This window comes from Mercenaria mercenaria, chromosome 2 (genome assembly GCF_021730395.1).
Source record: "Mercenaria mercenaria strain notata chromosome 2, MADL_Memer_1, whole genome shotgun sequence".
In the NCBI taxonomy this organism is placed as follows: domain Eukaryota; kingdom Metazoa; phylum Mollusca; class Bivalvia; order Venerida; family Veneridae; genus Mercenaria; species Mercenaria mercenaria.
The window spans coordinates 61707501-61725888 of NC_069362.1; the positions used below are offsets into that span (position 1 = coordinate 61707501).

At 35.8% G+C, this 18388-nt stretch overlaps 1 protein-coding gene across 1 annotated transcript in view; it reads left to right on the forward strand.

Moving 5' to 3' along the window:
* The window catches only part of LOC128549468 (decapping and exoribonuclease protein-like), a 21705-nt gene extending 16274 nt beyond the window's left edge, over positions 1-5431 (forward strand). The window contains exons 6-8 of the mRNA XM_053526109.1: positions 2106-2241; positions 3542-3636; positions 4000-5431. Coding sequence (XP_053382084.1) covers positions 2106-2241; positions 3542-3636; positions 4000-4102 — 334 coding nt within the window. The 3' untranslated portion in view covers positions 4103-5431. The remainder of the gene's footprint in view (positions 1-2105; positions 2242-3541; positions 3637-3999) is intronic.
* Positions 5432-18388: the final 12957 nt, after the last annotated feature.

The following is an 18388-nucleotide window of genomic DNA, read 5'->3' on the forward strand; positions in this document are numbered from 1 at the left end:
GGCCTGAACGTAAAATGGCGAGTTTCTGTGTCGGGGTCCAGTCCCGCAACAGTAGAAGAAACTAGGGTGCCACCGGTAGGGCGTTTTAGAGAGGGTGGACGCCCACCACGCCCGTGTGGTGGCCATCCTGGGTAGGGTCTGGTTTCCTCTTGAGCTCTTTTCGAATATGTGTATGCAATGTTTTTCATTGAGATTTTTAGTATTCAAATGGGAAATTATAATTTATATATTCCTATGTTGTAGTGAAAGTAATATGTGTAATTTGTTTACAGGTCAACGTCAACAATAAAAAACTGCATTAAAATATAAAGCTCTTTAAAAAAAAACTGGTAAGAAATTATGTCGCTGCGGCTTTTTTAAGATCAAGTGAAAACGTACATTTCTTTAACCAAATAGGAATAACTACAATGTAGACTTCATTGTCATAGCGCCCTGTAGGCACCACAGGCCCGGGCCTGCACTTTTCCAGCAAAAATAGGGAAAAAAATATTCTAAAATGCAAGCAAATTATAAGGGATATGTATGGCAGTAGATTTGTGTCTATATTCGATATTTATAATATTATTATGTTCTATAAGCGGACACATATAATTATATGCGTTCAGTTCTGTAGATTTCTGTTCAATTATCGCATACAAGTTACGTTTGTTGGATGATAAAAACACGGTGAAGAAATATGTAATACATATAAATCCAATATCTTATCTGAAAAATCAATGCGAATATAGGGATAGCGCATGTTTTTTTTTTTTCTCGGTGTTTTAACGTCTGTGGAATCCCGAGGGATTAGTAGGTGCTCGAGCCCTGTAGGGCGCGGGAAGCAACATATCCCAAGGGATTCTATGATGTTGTAATACGAAATGAACATGCGCTAACGCTTTTCTAGCATAAAACATGTAAAAACTAATAAACGAAAACTTTATTCCTGAATGCATTAAATTTTCATGAAGTGCGCGGGTATGTCTGCGTTGTTTTGTCACGTTGACGTCATTTCCTTTTGAATTATCCGTTTTTGGGCCGTAATAAGTTTACGCTCATCCACGGAATGCGCATATATAAAAAGTGTTTAAGCAGCACGTTAGCGAGAGAATCTCTCTGTTTTTTCTTCTGTTAAAATACCCCCGAGAAATGACAAGAACGGCAGTTTTATGATAGAATTAAGAAATAATTTATAGCAAAAGATTCCTTTAACACTATTTATGTACGATAGGTGTTTATGCGTCGGGCGTAATAACTTCACGCTGGTCCGTAGCTATCACTTGAACCCAGTTAAAATTGTTTGTAGATTTCACGTTACTACTTAAGGATTTTTTTCAGCTTTGTTGTTCCTTTTGACATTTCATTCATTCGCAGTGTTTAACTGCTGTAACTGCTGCAACTGCCAACTTCCTACCGGTCTCTATCAAACCGAGTCTGCAATTTTCACTGTTTGCTTTGTTTTCGGTGCTTCCAAGGGATCTACTAGCCAGATTTTATTTACTTCACAACAGCGGGTGTTAAGTGCTGTGTGGCGACCGGAAAAAAGTCGCCTCGACTTCCTCTCAGTGTTGTTATATTTTCTGGTCCTTCGGGATCATTGATTTCAACTCATTTAGGTTTGAAGATTGAATATTGCTTAAGCCAGTGCTAGGGGGCGTGGACAGTGTTGTATTTTCAATTATTGCTCAATCAAACAGAGTCTGCAATTTTCACTGTTTGCCTTGTTTATGGTGCTTCCGAGGGATCTGCTTTCAAGATTTTATTCAACCTGAAGCATCAGATTTTAGGTGCTTCCATGGCTAAATGATGAAGGTTGACGGATTTGGATCACTTGCCTTACCTGTGCTAGTTCGAAACCCTACTTTAGAGTAGAATTCTTTCAAAAGATTTCACTCTCTCTGTTACGGAAGCTTTCTCTTACCATGCCCCTCTAGTTAGATCGCTCTGAACTGGAAGAGCATTAACTGACGCCTTTGTATATAAAGCATTGCTTTAATATATCAGTCTTGGACACACCGTGTAACATCAGTGCATCAGAGAAGGTTTCAATATATTTAGTTCTCTCTCTGATCATTGCATATTTTAGAAATTAATGTAGCATTTTTAAATGAAATTTTGAAATTCAGGTTCAAGTTGATAAAATGGTGGGCTCAGAGTTTCCTGGTAGGTATACCAGAGATAGTGTGTGGATACAGAGACGATGATGGAATTGTACACAGGCTGGAATCATTTAGCACAAAGGAATTACCAGAAATTGCCAAGGTATGTTCTGTCTTATGTCTAATGGTACAATACACCACCTATGTCCAGTGCATGTTCAGAAGTAATAAATGTTACCTCCTTATTTTCTCTGGAAAATAAGCATTTTATTGTATTTTTATCATCATTTTACATGTTTCAACATGCGATGATTCTTTTCGATGGACCAAAACAAAAACTGCCACAAGATTCCAACACTCCATAGTCGTATGTCTGAGAACACCAGTGTTTATTATGTCTCCCCCACACTTCATTTCCGATCAATAACTGGAGAACCATTTGACCTAGAATCTTCAAACTTCATAGATTGGCAGATTGATAAAGTAGACCACCCCTATTGTTTATGGGGTCACTCCATCAAAGGTCAAGGTCGCAGGGACCTGAACACAATGGAAAAATCATTTCCGGTCAGTAACTTGAGAACCGCTTGACCAAGAATGTTGCAACTTTATAGGATGATTGTACATGCAGAGAAGATGAGCCCTATTGGTATTGGGGTCACTCTATTAAAGGTCAAGATTACAGTGGACAAACATGGAAATCCATTTCCGATCAATAACTTGAAAACCATTTAAATTTGAACCTTCGAACTTCCAAGGTTGATAGGACTTGAAGTATCGATGACCCGTATCGATTTTGGGGTCACATACGCTAAGGTGAAGGGCACAGTGACCCTTTAACATAGAAAACTCTTTCCAATCAATAACTTTAGAACCACTTGACCCAGAATGTTAAAACTTTATAGGATGATTGGACATGCAGAGTAGATGACCCTTTCTGATTTCGGGGTCACTCAGTCAATGGTCAAGGGGCCTGAACATAATTTGAGAACCACTAGGCCCAGAATGTTGAAGCATAGTGGGATAATTGGACATACCAAGTTGATGATCCCTATTGCAGCCAACCATCACTCTCTGTTTGACTTTCGCTCCTGTCCCCTATTGACTTCCTACCTATACGACTATGCATTTGGGGAGACACTATGCATTGGGGGAGATATGCCCTTTTCTACAAAAGCATCTTCTAGTATTAATATCACCTTTGAAACTACCGAACAGAAGTTCCTTAACTTTGTTCAATAGTATCGTTCCACCTTGCTCTCTCAAAATTTCTTCACTTCATAAAATTGTATTTACTTACTTCACATCATAGAACAGCTCCGAAGGCTGAAACAGTTGACAAAAACAATATTTTCTCTCAATAATGTGTACAATGTCATAGCAAATATGTTTAGTGTACTTTACTAATTCATAAAGCATGTGTACTGTACACACCATTATGTCCTTCCTTTTTGTTGTTTCAGGATATAAGCAATCCATGGAAAGCAAATGTGTGTTTCAACTTCTTGGATCAGCTGCTATCTTTTATAAAGTCTACAGTAAAAATTGATGATCACAGGTAACTTTCTATAAAAGTTTCTTGACTGATGATAATTTTTTATCTGAACAAAATAAATGAAACACTATACTTAGTGTTTGCTTAAATGTATACCTTCTAAAACATTCATAGTAAAGGTTGCTATTACTACATAAACAATCTTTATCGATTTTCAATTCTCATTCTTAAACTGTTGCACAAAACATGTTATTTTTGATTATTTTTGTATTTTTTAATTTGCATATATCTTATGCACTCCACTCCTGTGGAGTTTCCATTTTTTTATTTTATCAATAATCTGCTGGCAAAATATGATTGAAGTAGTTTTTGTATTGCTCCAGAAGGGTATTATATGTTGGTTATTTTTGCTTTCTACTTTTTCAGAACAGTCCATCTGCTGCAGTGGTCTCCAGGTGAACCAGTCTTGTGTAGCAAGCCTCTCAGTGACTCAGAATACAACTTCCTTCCAGACTGGTACACAGATTAACAACTTTTCTCTGAAAATAAAGTAAAACTGCCAAACCATCCAAGATCTGAGACAAGCAAAATTTACACTACTCCATACTTCATAGGAGTATTGTTGCACATACTATATATAATTTAGTGCTGTAAAGGTATAACTATAATACAAACTCTGTCTCATTTGTAGGGATACTTCAGAATCTGTTGTTCTTAGTGAAAACTTCATGGATAGCTTACGTTGAGATCTGTTACCTTACTGTAGGGATAATACACGTTTTTTTGTGTATTAACGTCTGCAGAAGCCCGCGGGATTGTTTGTGACCGAGACCGAAGGTCGAGGTCACAAACATATCCCAAGGGCTTCTGCAGGCGTTAATACACAAAACAAACGTGTATTGTCGCTATTCTTGCATAAAAAAACATTACACGACGACTAAATGCATTGTTTTCATATGTGAGGACTTGACGATTCCGGTACATTTTTTATTTACCATTCTTGTTGTTCTTGGAAACGGTAAACATGTTTTAAATATCCATAACCGGGGCACACATAACAACAACACTACTAAAAGCGTGATTTGAAGGTTTTTGAGCATCTTATGTTTATTTTTAGTTATTACAAACGTTACATTACACATAATTTTGCATATAACTTAAAAATTTGATAAACAGGAACACAATTATTTTAAGAATAACAACTTTACATTCTAATTATTTTGAGTACGAACAAACAGAGTACGGATGAGTACGAAGCTAGTGACTAGCTTTCCAGGTTTAAAATTAATTATTATATGAATTCTGCGAACAATCAGGTAAAAACAAACCGACTGATACTAACAGAAATCATTAATATAATACCTAAAAACGGGCAATAGCACAAGTTACACGATACTTATTTATTCACAATTATTTACAATAACTGAACAGACGCTTTGTAAAGGGAGTAAACTCTAAGAGAAGCTAGAGCGTACACTGATGGGGGCAGTACGTTTGGGGTTGGAAACTAATACAGCTAAACATACTATGGATTACATTGTATCTATAATGCTACAAGAAGAGGTTATTATGGAAGAAACAAGATGCATATGCCAAATATCAGTCTGCGCAGAAATACATACATACGTCCCTGGCAAAGCATTTCAAAAATAAAAATCATGTATTAACAGCACGTGAATTGCCTTGTTTGCACACGATTTTTCTCCCGTTTATACATTGGCGGATCCAGTGAAAAAAGTAGTTTTTATGCAAGAATGTATATATAAATGTGTGTTTGTGTTCACGAGATCACATTGGTATACATTGAATGCAATATATGTGTCATTAAAAATTGAAATAAAGTAAACAACACATGGAATGATTTGTTCCAGTTTATTCTGGATCTTCTTAGCTCTCCTGTCACGTAATGACAGGGATAGCTTTTGTGATCGTATTTTGTACGTCGTCCGTCCGTCCGTTCACAATTTCTGGTGAAGACGATAGAGACCACATTTTGCAATAAATTTAATCAAACTTGCACAACTTGTATTTGCACAATATATATCGGTTCCTTTCGAAAACTGGCCAGATCCCATCACGGATTCCAGAGCTATGGCCCCTTAAAGGGCCAGAATTTGCTATTTTTGGCTTGTGAACACGATAGAGACCACATTTTGCAATCAACTTTAATCAAACTTGCACACAACTTGTATTTGCATAATATCTTGGTTCCTTTTGAAAACTGGCCAGGTCTTATTATATTTCAGAGTTATGGGCACTTAAAGGGCCAAAATTTGCTATTTTTTGCTTGTGAACACGATAGAGACCACATTTTGCATTCAACTTTAATCAAACTTGCACACAACTTGTATTGGCATAATATCTTGGTTCCGTTCGAAATCTGGCCAGATCCCATCATGGGTTCCAGAATAAGGGTCAAAATTTGCTATTTTGGCTTTTGTAGCCATATAGAGACTTCATTTATGGTTAGATTTGAAACAAACTTGCAAAATATCTTTAAAAACAATAAATCTTGGATTCCATGATGAATCTGTCAGATCCAATCATAGGTTCCGGAGTTACGGCCCCTGATAGATTCATGAAAGAGTCAAAATTTGTTATTTTTTACATTGTGAACACGATAGAAGTGACATTTTATATATAATTTTAACAACACTTACACACAACTTAAGTCACAATAAGATCTCAGTTCCTTTCGAAAACATGCTAGTTTCCATCTTGTTCTGGAGTTACTGCCCCTGAAAGGAGCAAAATTATCTAGTTTGGTCCTTTCAGTCGTATAGAGAGAGATTTCATTTATGCTTTGATTTGACACAAACTTGCATAGAATGATTATCTTGATGATTTCTAGGCCCGGATCGAACCTGGGTCATGTCGGGTCAAAAACAAGGTCATCAGGTCAAATCAAAGGAAAGGCTTGTTAACAACATAGAGACCGCATTTATGACCCTATCTTCATGAAACATGGTCAGAATGTTTATCCCTATGATTTCAAGGAGAGATTTGAAACTGGGTCATATGGGGTCAAAAATTAGGTCACCCGGCCAAATCAAAGGAAAAGCTTGTAACACTCTTGAGGCCACATTTATGGCCCTATCTTCGTGAAACTTGGTCAGAATGTTTATTTTGATGATTCCTAGGCTAAGTTCGAAACTGGGTCATATGGAGTCAAAAACTAGGACTAGGAAATTGATATATTTTCTAAAGTGAAATTTGTCAACAAACAAACTTTAAAAAAAAGCACCACTAGCATCAACAACAGGAAAACCCCACAGAGGTTTCACAAGGTAAAATATATTGATATAGCTACTGATAGAAGAGAAATTCTATGGTGCCTATATATAAGCGTTAAAATATGAGACAAATGTCTAGAAAAAGAAGAAAATCAAAGAAAAATAGAGGACTGTTACATGCAGAACTACAGGTAACTGAGATAGATTTTGCTCTTCCATTTTATTGAAATGTCTTGGATAGGATTAAGGTTCACTTATCAATTTTCATTCTATAAACAAGTTGTTCCCCTTGCATAGGGTAAGTCTCTTCCTCACATGCAAAAAAATCCAACTGACTTATAAAATATTTAAAGTCAGCAGATATTTTTGCTGTGACTGTAATTAAAGAAAATATCTGTAAAAAATACTAAAACAATTCTTGCATGTGAGGTATTTATCGTTTATAAAAGACGATTCAAACAAAACTACGTAAACCATTAACATTGCGTACATGCCATACTAAAAGTACCAAAGATCAAATAAATAGACCAATCGAGCGTATACACTTAACATTATTAGTTCTGTCTCTGAAATCTATAGAAACATGAGATTTACAACTAATTCGATTTTTCTCCATACGTCATTCAAACAAATGAATTATCTGACATTTTCTTGATCTGTTTATTGTTGGAACTTGATATCGTGAAAGTTTATTTCCTTGTATGCCAGAACCGCACGAATTCATTTAAGGCACATGATATATGTCATAAGACTCGGAACCCGCTGACAATAAAGTAAGAAGAAAGTTCACTTAAGTTATAAACCAAACACAATGGCAATTTAAGTGTTATAATAAGAAGGCAAATTTCTTTTGCAAAAGTAATTTTATGGCATCAGTTATTAAATGTTTTATTACATGACTGTATTCTATTGTTTCTCTGATTGGCTGAAAACGGTTCGAAAAGTAATGAGTACATATCATATCAACTTATCTTGGGTTATAAATTATATAGTACGAAAATAAAAATAGATCGAAGTAAGTGCTTGGAAAACCAATATCAACCTGATTTGGTCTAAATTTATTCCTTATTTCTTTATTAAAGTTACAATTGTAATAACAAGACTGACTTTACATTTATTCATGACTGTAATAAAACAATTATTGACTTTTTCATAGGTTGATATCAAGATTTATCAACCCACTCTTTTCGGGTTGATAAATCCTGATATCAACCTATGAAAAAGTCGATAATTGTATAATGTTCCACAAGACTTGCGATAGATTTAGGTTTATTATTTCGCGACGTTTGTGTATTCTCATCATATGATAAGAATATAACTTTATCATAATTTTAGAGTCAATAAAACTTACAAGTAAACTTTAATTTCTTGAAAAAGCCATAAGATTTTAGAAATAGGTTTCCTTCTGACGTTTGTTCTCACAACAGTTTAAAGTTAAAGAATGTTAGTTTGATTTTGCGATACAACTACTGCAATCATGATAACTAATCATAATCCTTTTCGTCATCGTTATCAACCCTTTTCGTTTTCGTCATCATGATCAGTGTTCTTACTAAGATCATGATCAACTTCTTCTTTGGCCTTTTCGTTTTCGTTGTCATGAACATAGTTCTTATCATGAGCATCATCAACTTCTTTTTCGCTTTTTCTGTTTTGTCAACATAACCAGTGTTCTTATTAAGATCAAAACTGTAATTACTACAGTAAGAAAGATTTTACTATACTCCCTTTTACGTAAAGATTCAGTCAATAAAGTTATTATCTCGATTCCTTTCTTTTGCAATCAGGAAACACGCACATCTAGTTCTGAAGAATGCAAGTATCTCCATTGTCAAAAATGGAAAGGGATTGTCGGCATGAACAGAAAATATGTCTCAAAAGAGGCTTTAGGTCTGAGGTAAGAAAACAAGAAAAATGGAAGTCAAAATGCTACAAGAAGCACGGGTTGATTAAGTACTAATCCACAAGATCGTACTTTTGTTGTGTATAGTTCTAAGCTTTGTCAATTAATGAGATTCATGTTCATTTGATGTATTTAATTGTGATGGACGTGTATTCCTTATTGCAAAACCACAATGAATAACAGTTATATCAAATTTAAATCGCCATATGATAACAGTTAAGTTTTCATCAAAAGCGAATGACCAACTTCCCAATCTAAAAAAGTATAGCAAGGATGCTGTCGAATCGAAATTTTACCCGTATAAAAAGCAATGACTTGAAGAAATAGTAACTTGATATCATTTCCTGAAATGTATAATTCACTAATACTTTTATCTGCAGATAAACAACATCATTTTCTCAAATACTGTTAACCTTTTACCCTGCTGGCAGCAAATGATTACACAAGTACGAAAGGCATTGCAACGAAAGAAAACTTATATAGTTTCTTTCTCTATTTAACATCTATGTAATTATATCTTTGGTGGATAATCATTTCAGTCAATTAAGCAGTTTAAGATTTTTAATAATATTTTTAACAGAATATATAATAAAGTAGAAAAAATATATAAAGGGGATTTGATGATGGATTTAGACTGATAAATGTGTCATTGATATGTATGCTTGCATTTTACATGACTTTCTCAAATCCTTCATATTTTATTCGACGCCGCCAGGAGGCGGTGTCGAGTATATGGGATACACTTTTATTTTGGAGGCTGTAAAGATGGTAATGAATAGTTTCGGAATGATAAACTGAACACAGTGAATAGTTTGTAAAAGGACCCTCGATATTGCACGATAGATTTTAGAGATTAAACAAAAAATGGCAAAAAGAAAACATAAGAAATGTATGTAATGCAATTTATTATGTGATATAAAACAATGTTATCTGTCTTTCCTCTCCTTATTTGTAGAGCAGAAAATATTTTCTTAATTTACAATTTCGTCAAAATGTTGATCCGATTTATTGATAAGGGAGGTTACTCTGTAAGTCAAGTTTTCTATTTCTGACCTTAGCATGACCTACTTACCTATCTCATTTTCTATAAATAAAACACACCGCAGATATACCATACTGCAACGCGTGATTTGCGGAAAAATACGGACAATTATACTTTGCCTGCATAAAATTCCTTGAAAAAACGTATTAACAAATTAAATAAAGGAATCAATAAGCATATATATGTTTAAATGAACGTAGGAAGTACCGCTGTTAACTTATTGTTAATCTTTTGTCTTATTTTCTTTGTTGATAGGTACAGTGATGTAATTTCAGAATGCGCATTTTTGCAGATTCCTTTTACCGTTGTATATTTATATAATTGTTATGGTTACCTTAACTTTGAAGCATAGAGTTTCCCATTTGTGACCACATGTACAACTGGTCAGAATATTTCTAAATAGTTTATAAACTCATCTTGATTCTAACCTTTGACTTTTTTTTTGCTTATGTGTCATATACTTATTGTTTACAGATATTCACTGTCAACTAAGATGTACAATAAAGGGCCATCATTTGGCTGAATTTGTCAGTGACAAGTTAATACTTCTTTAAAATGTGGTTAGATCGAAATATCAAAAGCCATTGGACCATAACTTATCAAAGCATCAGTGATTTTCAAATAGATTTCCTTATTGAATTTATATTTTCATTAATTTTATATGACTAGTCAGTTGCTCCGTTTGTATTAAATCTGTATAATCTGCATTCTGAAATATATAATGTATGTGACTAAAGACCATGAAACTTCATCAGTGAATAGAAAACACTCATTACATTATATGATAATAAAAATAATGGTTTTGTGAACCACAACTTTGAAATAATTATCTTTCAACATTTCCTCATTTCCCAACTAGCTGCATTTCTGTGAAACTTCATACACATACTCCTGTATATAAGAACTTTCCACAGGTGCTGACCTTAGTTGGTGAAATAAATTCTTTAATTTTGTATGTAAAGGGATCACCTACTCGCAATGTCAATGTCATTGCAGGTAGAGGATTTGTTTTGCATGGTTATACTTTTCTATCGTGCTTATTTTTCATGCTGTAAACAGTTTATAACATATATTGTATCATGTGCTAATGTTGATAATTTGTAACCAGTCAGACTAACCAAACTAATAATTAGGTGATTTCTCATATTGCAATAAATGTACTTCAGACACAACACTTGGCGGCGTCTTTGATGCTTGCATCAATGAATTTCCTTGTACATCCTTGTAGTTCATTTATCCGAAGGTGAACAGTGAATGCAGCGCTTCTGTGGTATTATCTTTAGTAGGTCTAGACTAGATTTTCTCAAAAGGTCTTAGAGACTTTTACATAATAATGTGGCATTAATATGTATATTTGCCTATACTTATTCTCAAACTTAGTGCAAACAACGATAAATAATATGAGTTTAAAGTATTTTTTTCATGGGTAGATATTTAATGTTCTGAATGATATTACGGAGGTACGGCAATTGCCCCAAATAAGGTATTTATAAATGGCATCTCTGTTGTCTGATGACAGAAGATTATCAAGTTGTGTCAGATATATAGTAATTAATAACCCTTCTGTATTTGATGAAATTAACTTAAAGGTGTTCGGAAAAAAATATGGCAAACGTTTGTGCTAAACGAACATACAAGTGCAAAGAAATGGACTCATCTGCGCTCCAGTTGCACTCATAATTTTAAATTCGGTGCTTATCTACTCTTGCGAATGATTTACCTCTCGAATAACGTAAGTACCATCAGCTCTTAATGAGATTTTGTGGTAAATGACAGTTTGAACTGCATCTAAGGCATAATACGCCCTCGTAAAATTATTTCAAGGCGAATAATGTCTCTGTCGTGTTTAAATATTTAAACACATAGTTCTGCTGTAAATCATTCTGATTCTAATTGGTCTTTAAAAAACAACAACAAAGTACCAAAAAGGTGAATGAATGTGCCAAAAAGTAGGCCGACGTGACGTCAGCGTAACGCCAACATGAGGATGTGTTGATAACATTAAAGCACGACAAGGGAAGAAATTTAGAAGTACGTAACTGTGCAATTAATAATTTTATGGTTCCGACTTATCTGCGTAATGACGTCAGTATTGTCATGTTTTAAATAAAATTAATCATGATATTTTCAACATTTAAATTCCGAATAAATTAGGTTCAAACAAAATTTGGTTTTGTTGGAGCAGACAGTCTAAAATTTAGCGTGTACATTGAGATTTATAAGATTAAGAGAGTAATCTTCGAAATTGAGCATATAGCATAAAAAGCATGTAAACCCTGTAGAAAAATCAACAACGACAGAACATAAACGTAATGTATGATGAAAACGAGTAACATTAACTTTGCATTTGTCTGTATTATCACTGCAGTGTTACTGACTATTTTCGAGCTGCTACGAATTATCAAGAATGGAATGAGTTATTTGTCGTCTGAGTGTGGGATGAATAGAACGCCAACGTATTTTTAGTACGAAAAGGAACTCGATCATCATTAACACAGAATGAAAAATGGTGATTTACTTGAAAAAAGGAAGGAAACATTTTAAAGAGAATAAAACTACTACCCTTACTTAAACACTCTATTTGACCATAAAAGAAAAACTAAACAAAAATCAATACAACTGCAGAAAAACAAATACACATAAACCTTAACGCTTTGACTAAGTGCGATTGGGAACCATGTAAAACTACAAGTCATATAAATGTGCGTGAAATTAGCCAGAGCAGCCAGATTAGCCGAGTTCAGCCAGAGTTTAGCCAGAGTAGCCAGAGTGCAGTCAGAGTTTAGCCAGAGTTCAGCCAGAGTAGCCAGAGAAGTCAGAACTCTGGTTACTCTGGCTAGCCAGAGTAGCCAGAGTTCAGCCTGGGAAGTCATAACTCTGATAACTCTGGCTGGCTAGAGTAGCCAGAGTTCAGCCAGAGTAGCCAGAACACTGGTTACTCTGGCTGGCAAGAGTAGCCAGAGTTCATCCAGTATCCATAACTCTGGTTACTCTGGCTGGCCAGATTAGCCAGAATTCAACCAGAGTAGGCAGAGTTTCTAGATTTTTTTAACATTTTCTGGCTACTCTGGTCAGCCAAAGTAGCCACAGTAGCCCGAGTCACCAGGATATCATTTGCTCTGGTTACTCTGGCTGTTTCTAACAGAATAGCCAGAGTTCAGCCAGAGTAGCCAGAGTTTCTAGGGTTTTAACATGTTCTGGCTACTCTGGTCAGCCAGAGCAGCCAGAGTAGCAGAGTTACCAGGTCCCGTGTTCGCAAACTATTTTCAGTTTTAGCTGAGTTTGATTATGAAACTTAATATGTCATTTCTATGTAAACAGCATATTTAAATCTGAATTTCAAGTTAATAACTATTTTCAAGTGGTTAGTTAAAGTAGGTCTGGTTACTCTGGCTTGCCAGAGCAGCCAGAGTTTCTAGGGTTTAAACATGTTCTGGCTACTCTGGTCAGCCAGAGTAGCCGGAGTAGCCAGAGTAACCAGGTCCCGTGTTCGCAAAACATTTTCAGTCTTAGCTGAATTCGATCTTGAAACTTAATATGTTATTTCTTTCTAAATAGCATGTTTAATTACTATTTTCAATTGGCTATTTATAGTAGCCAGAGTAGCCAGAACTCTGGTTACTCTGGCTGGCCAGAGTAGACAGAGTTCAGCCAGAGTAGCCAGAACTCTGGTTGGGAGCCTCCGTGGCTGAGTGGTTAAGGTCGCTGACTTCAAATCACTTGCCCCTCATCGATGTGGATTCGAGCCTCACTCGGGGCATTGAATTCATCATGTGAGGAAGCCATCCAGCTGGCTTACGGAAGGTCCCAGGTTCTACCCAAGTGATGAAATAATGCACGGAGGGGTACCTGGGGTCTTCCTCCACCATTAAAGCTGGAAAGTCGCCAAATGACTATCATGTGTCGGTGCGACGTTAAATCCAACAACAACAATAAAAAGAACTCTGGTTACTCTGGCTGGCCAGAGTAGGCAGAGTTCAGCCAGAGTAACAAGACTTTATTAGGATTTTTAACATGTTCTGGCTACTCATACCAAAGCAGTGTAACATTAATGCTTGAAACTTAAATGGCAGACACTAGAACATAGAAGAATACATGCATCCCGAATAATGTTGTACAAATAACCATTAATCAAATCATTCAGTTTCAGTTTTAATATTGCATATGCCATGTTTTTGTGATTTTCCTACATATCTGCGATATGTCACATGTTTAATTGTTTTAAAAGCGTCCTTGAACGTATATTTTATATTAAATGGGCGCTCAACAAATCTAGATTCATAATAATAATAATGATAATAATGATAATAATGATGATAATGATAATATTATAATGATAATAATCTCATATACTAAGTTTTTTTCTGCAATGGATGCAATATGGTGTTACAGTATTCTAATTGTGGGCGAACGTATGCTTTTAGGCAGTTTCTTTAATATTATTGTTATTACATTGTACACATTTTTTTTATAAAAATACTAGCTTTTGAAGATGTAATTTCAATATGTGTTTCCAAGTTAAGACATCACTAATAGTAATCCCAAGATATTTAGCATTTCCTGTAGTTTTTAGTTCTTGATTAAGTAATTTATATGGAAAGATGATATTTTTTTCTCTCTTTTTTTTTTTGAGATTCCTATTACTTCGCATTTATCAGGATTGAATTCCATAGACCAATTACGTTCCCATTCTTCTAATTTTGTCAAATCATCTTGAACTTTGTAAGAGTCTATTAACGAGTCTATGTTGAAGTATATGATAGTGTCATCAGCAAATAAGCGCATTCTACCTTTAACAGAGTTAGGAAGGTCATTGATAAAACAAAGGAAGAGACAAGGACCCAACACTGAACCTTGAGGAACCGCCTGATAGAACTGGTAAAGAGTGTAAGCCTTCAACTACTACAGATTGAGAACGGTTACTAAGGAAAGATTAAATCCAGGATAGAGAGATTCTGTACACACAAAGTTTCACAATTTTATAGAGAAGGAGTTGATGATCGCTGTTGTCGAAAGATTTTGAGAAATCCATTACAATGAGACCTGTTTGTTTCCATATTGGAGATTGTCAAAAGTTTCTTGTGTAAAGGATAATAATTGAGCCTCACAGCTATGTTTGGAACGGAAACTATATCGGAAAGGTGTGAGAAGATTGTTGACTATTTTGGTTCTCTCAAGGTTGATTGTTTTTTTGTGTTTTATGTATCAAGTGATTCATAAAACGGACTTCTGCCAGAGTAGCCAGAGTTTCTAGGGCTTTAACATGTTACGAAATGACCCCTTTTTGCACCATCAGGGTTTTTTAGTGTTTCATGTATCAAGTGATTCATCAAACGGACTTCAAAGAATTGCTTTGCTTATCAGTTAGCAGTCCTATATAACTGTTTAATGCAAACACAGTCAATATCGTTTCATACACGTACACAAGTAATACCGAGTTAATACAACATGGAATGATGATTGTCTGATGGCATAAGGTGACTACAATCAATTTTTGAATGGGATTTTGCGTTTTGATTGGCATGTCACAGGTACCTACCTTTTTCCAAGGGTTTAGATGAAATACCGTTATTAAGCCGCTTTAAGTGTATGTGTTCACATGTCAACATTTCGTCAACTTCCACAACTTTAAAATGCAAATTTCAGGAATTGGTTGCTGTTAACAAGTATGAAAAATGTAGTCTCCAATTTCTTTATATTATGTTTTCAAGTTAATTCATTTGGTACAAATTCAAGGCAATCACTGAAGTTAAATAAATACAAAACCAGAAGCCTTCAAATAAATATTCTTTATTTCTACACTCAAAGTTATATGGAAGTCACTGCAATTATTTATGATATCAATATAAACAAGAGGACCCATATGGTCCTGGATAAGGTCCTGAATCGCTTACTAGGACCTCGTGGGTAATGACAGTCATAGTAAAAAATCACAATTGTAATTGTTAACTCTAAATTATGGGCATTCTGGAAATTTTAAACTTATTTTGCATAAGATTAGAAGTATATTGATAATCCACAGAGAGAGACACTAATATTGCCCTGGGGTGGTGATTCAATCAAGTTTGAATGAACTCTATTATAAATTTTGCTAATTTACATGCAAAATATTTCAGCTCTTACCCTTGTGGCTCTGAAAATGATTTTTGCTATGTAAGTATATCATGTTTTTTTTTCTATATAAAACTTACGTAGGAACCATTTTGGCTCTGGGGTATTGATTTGAACATGTAACATATCTTAACTCTTGTCATTGCAATTCTTTTGAGAAGATTTTAAAAGATTTTCCTGTAAGACTTTGCACAAGCGGGGGCAATTTTGACATCAGGGGACATGATTTGCTCAATTTTAAGAGAGGCATCCACTAGGCCATGCTACATACAATATATATATAGTGTGGGCCTAAAGTAAAATTAGAATGTTTTTATAGGATTTAATATATTACTCTATGTGAAACTTAAAGCCCCAAGACAGATCCAGTATGACCCCGGAGTCCATGATTTGAACAATTTTGAAAGAGATGTACTTGCCAATGCTTCTTGCAAAATATCTAAGCTCTGGGTCTTGTGATACTTGAGAAGATTTTTAAGGTTTTACAATATAAAATGGAATAAGTACTGAGTTCAGTCAAGGGACCTGACTCAATCTGATAGACAAGACAAAAGTTGATCACAAAACCTCACCTTGTCACACAGTGACACGAGCTAAAATTTCAAGTATAGTGTATGAGGGTCAGTCAGTATATAATGGTAATTATTAAATATCATTTAATCTGACTTAGTCTTACCTATTAATTTTTTTCAGTAATGTAAATTGACTTTGGACAAACGACTTTTTATTTCATACTAAACCGCGACGCACGATAGTACGATGATACACATGATACATCTAAAACACTAAAAAATCAAACCTGAGAGTATCAAAAGGGTCATTTCGCAATAGGCATAACAGTATTTTCTCTGGCTATTCTGGCTAGCCAGGGTAGCTAGAACCAATGGGCATCTCGGAAATTCTGACTGTTCTGATTAGCCAAAGTAGACAGAGCAATTGACATCCTGGTTACTCTGGCCAGCCAGAGTAACCAGACTTCTGGCTACTCTGGCTATTCTGGAAAGCCAGAGTAACCAGAATTCTGGTAACTCTGGCTAAACTCTGGCTACTCTGGCTAAACTCTGACTGAACTCTGGCTACTCTGGACAGTCATAGTGACCAGAGTTCTGGCTACTCTGGCTACTCTAAATAGCCACTTGAAAATAGTTATTAACTTGAAATTCAGTTTTAAACATGCTATTTAGATAGAAATGACATATGAGTCGCACCATGAGAAAACCAACATAGTGGGTTTGAGACCAGAATGGCTGGTCAGGATCCGTGCTGTTCGCTAACAGTTTCTCCAAGTTCAATACGCTTTAAAAGCGAACAGTATGGATCCTGACCAGATTGCGCGGATGCGCAGGCTGGTCTGGATCCATGCTGGTCGGAAAGCCACCATGTTTGTTTTCTCATGGCACGGCTCAATTATTAGATTTCATAATCAAATTCAGCTAAGACTGAACATGGGACGTGGTTACTCTGGCTACTTTGGCTACTCTGGCTGACCAGAGTAGCAAAAACATGTTAAAATCCTAGAAACACTGGCTACTCTGACCAAGCAAAGTAACCAGAGCAAATGAAATCCTGGTGTCTCGGGCTACTCCGGATACTCTGGCTGACCAGAGTAGTCAGAACACGTTACAATCCTAGAAACTGCTGCTACTCCGGCTGAACTCTGGCTGAACTCTGGCTATTCTGGCCAGCCAGAGTAACAAGAGTTCTGGCTACTCTGGCTACTCAAGAGTAACCAGAGTTCTGGCTAATCTGGCTACTCTAAATAGCCACTTGAAAATAGTAATTAACTTGAAATTCTGTTTAAACATGCTATTTAGATAGAAATGACATATTAAGTTTCATAATCGAACTCAGCTAAGACGGAAAATGTTTTGTGAACCAGGTTACTCTGGCTACTCTTAAATTTCCTAGAAACTCTGGCTACTCTGGCCAGCCAGACTATCGAGAGCAAATGAAATCCAGGTGACTCGGGCTATTCTGGATACTATGGCTGACCAGAGTAGTCAGAACATTTTAACATCCTAGAAACTCTGGCTTTTCTTGCTGAATTCTGGCTACTCTGGCTGAACTCTGGCTACCCTGGCCAGCAAGAGTAAACAGAGTTCTGGCTACTCTAGCTGAACTCTGGCTACTCTGGCCAGACAGAGTAAACAGAGTTATGACTTCTCTGGCTGAACTCTGGCTACTCTGGCCAGCCAGAGTAAACAGAGTTATGACTTCTCTGGCTGAACTCTGGTTACTCTGGTTGAACTCTGGCTACTCTGGCTAGCCAGAGTAAACAGAGTTCTGACTTCTCTGGCTACTCTGGCTGAACTCTGGCTACTCTGGCTAAACTCTGGCTAAACTCTGGCTACTCTGGCTAAACTCTGGCTGAACTCTGGCTACTCTGGCTGCTCTGGCTAATTTCACGCACATGTCATATTAACATATGTTTAGGCTTAAAAAATTGTTTGTTTCCGGTATCCCGACCTACCCAAAAATTTTGGACCGACCTAAATGTTTTTATGGCCTTGGGGATTTTTTTTTTCA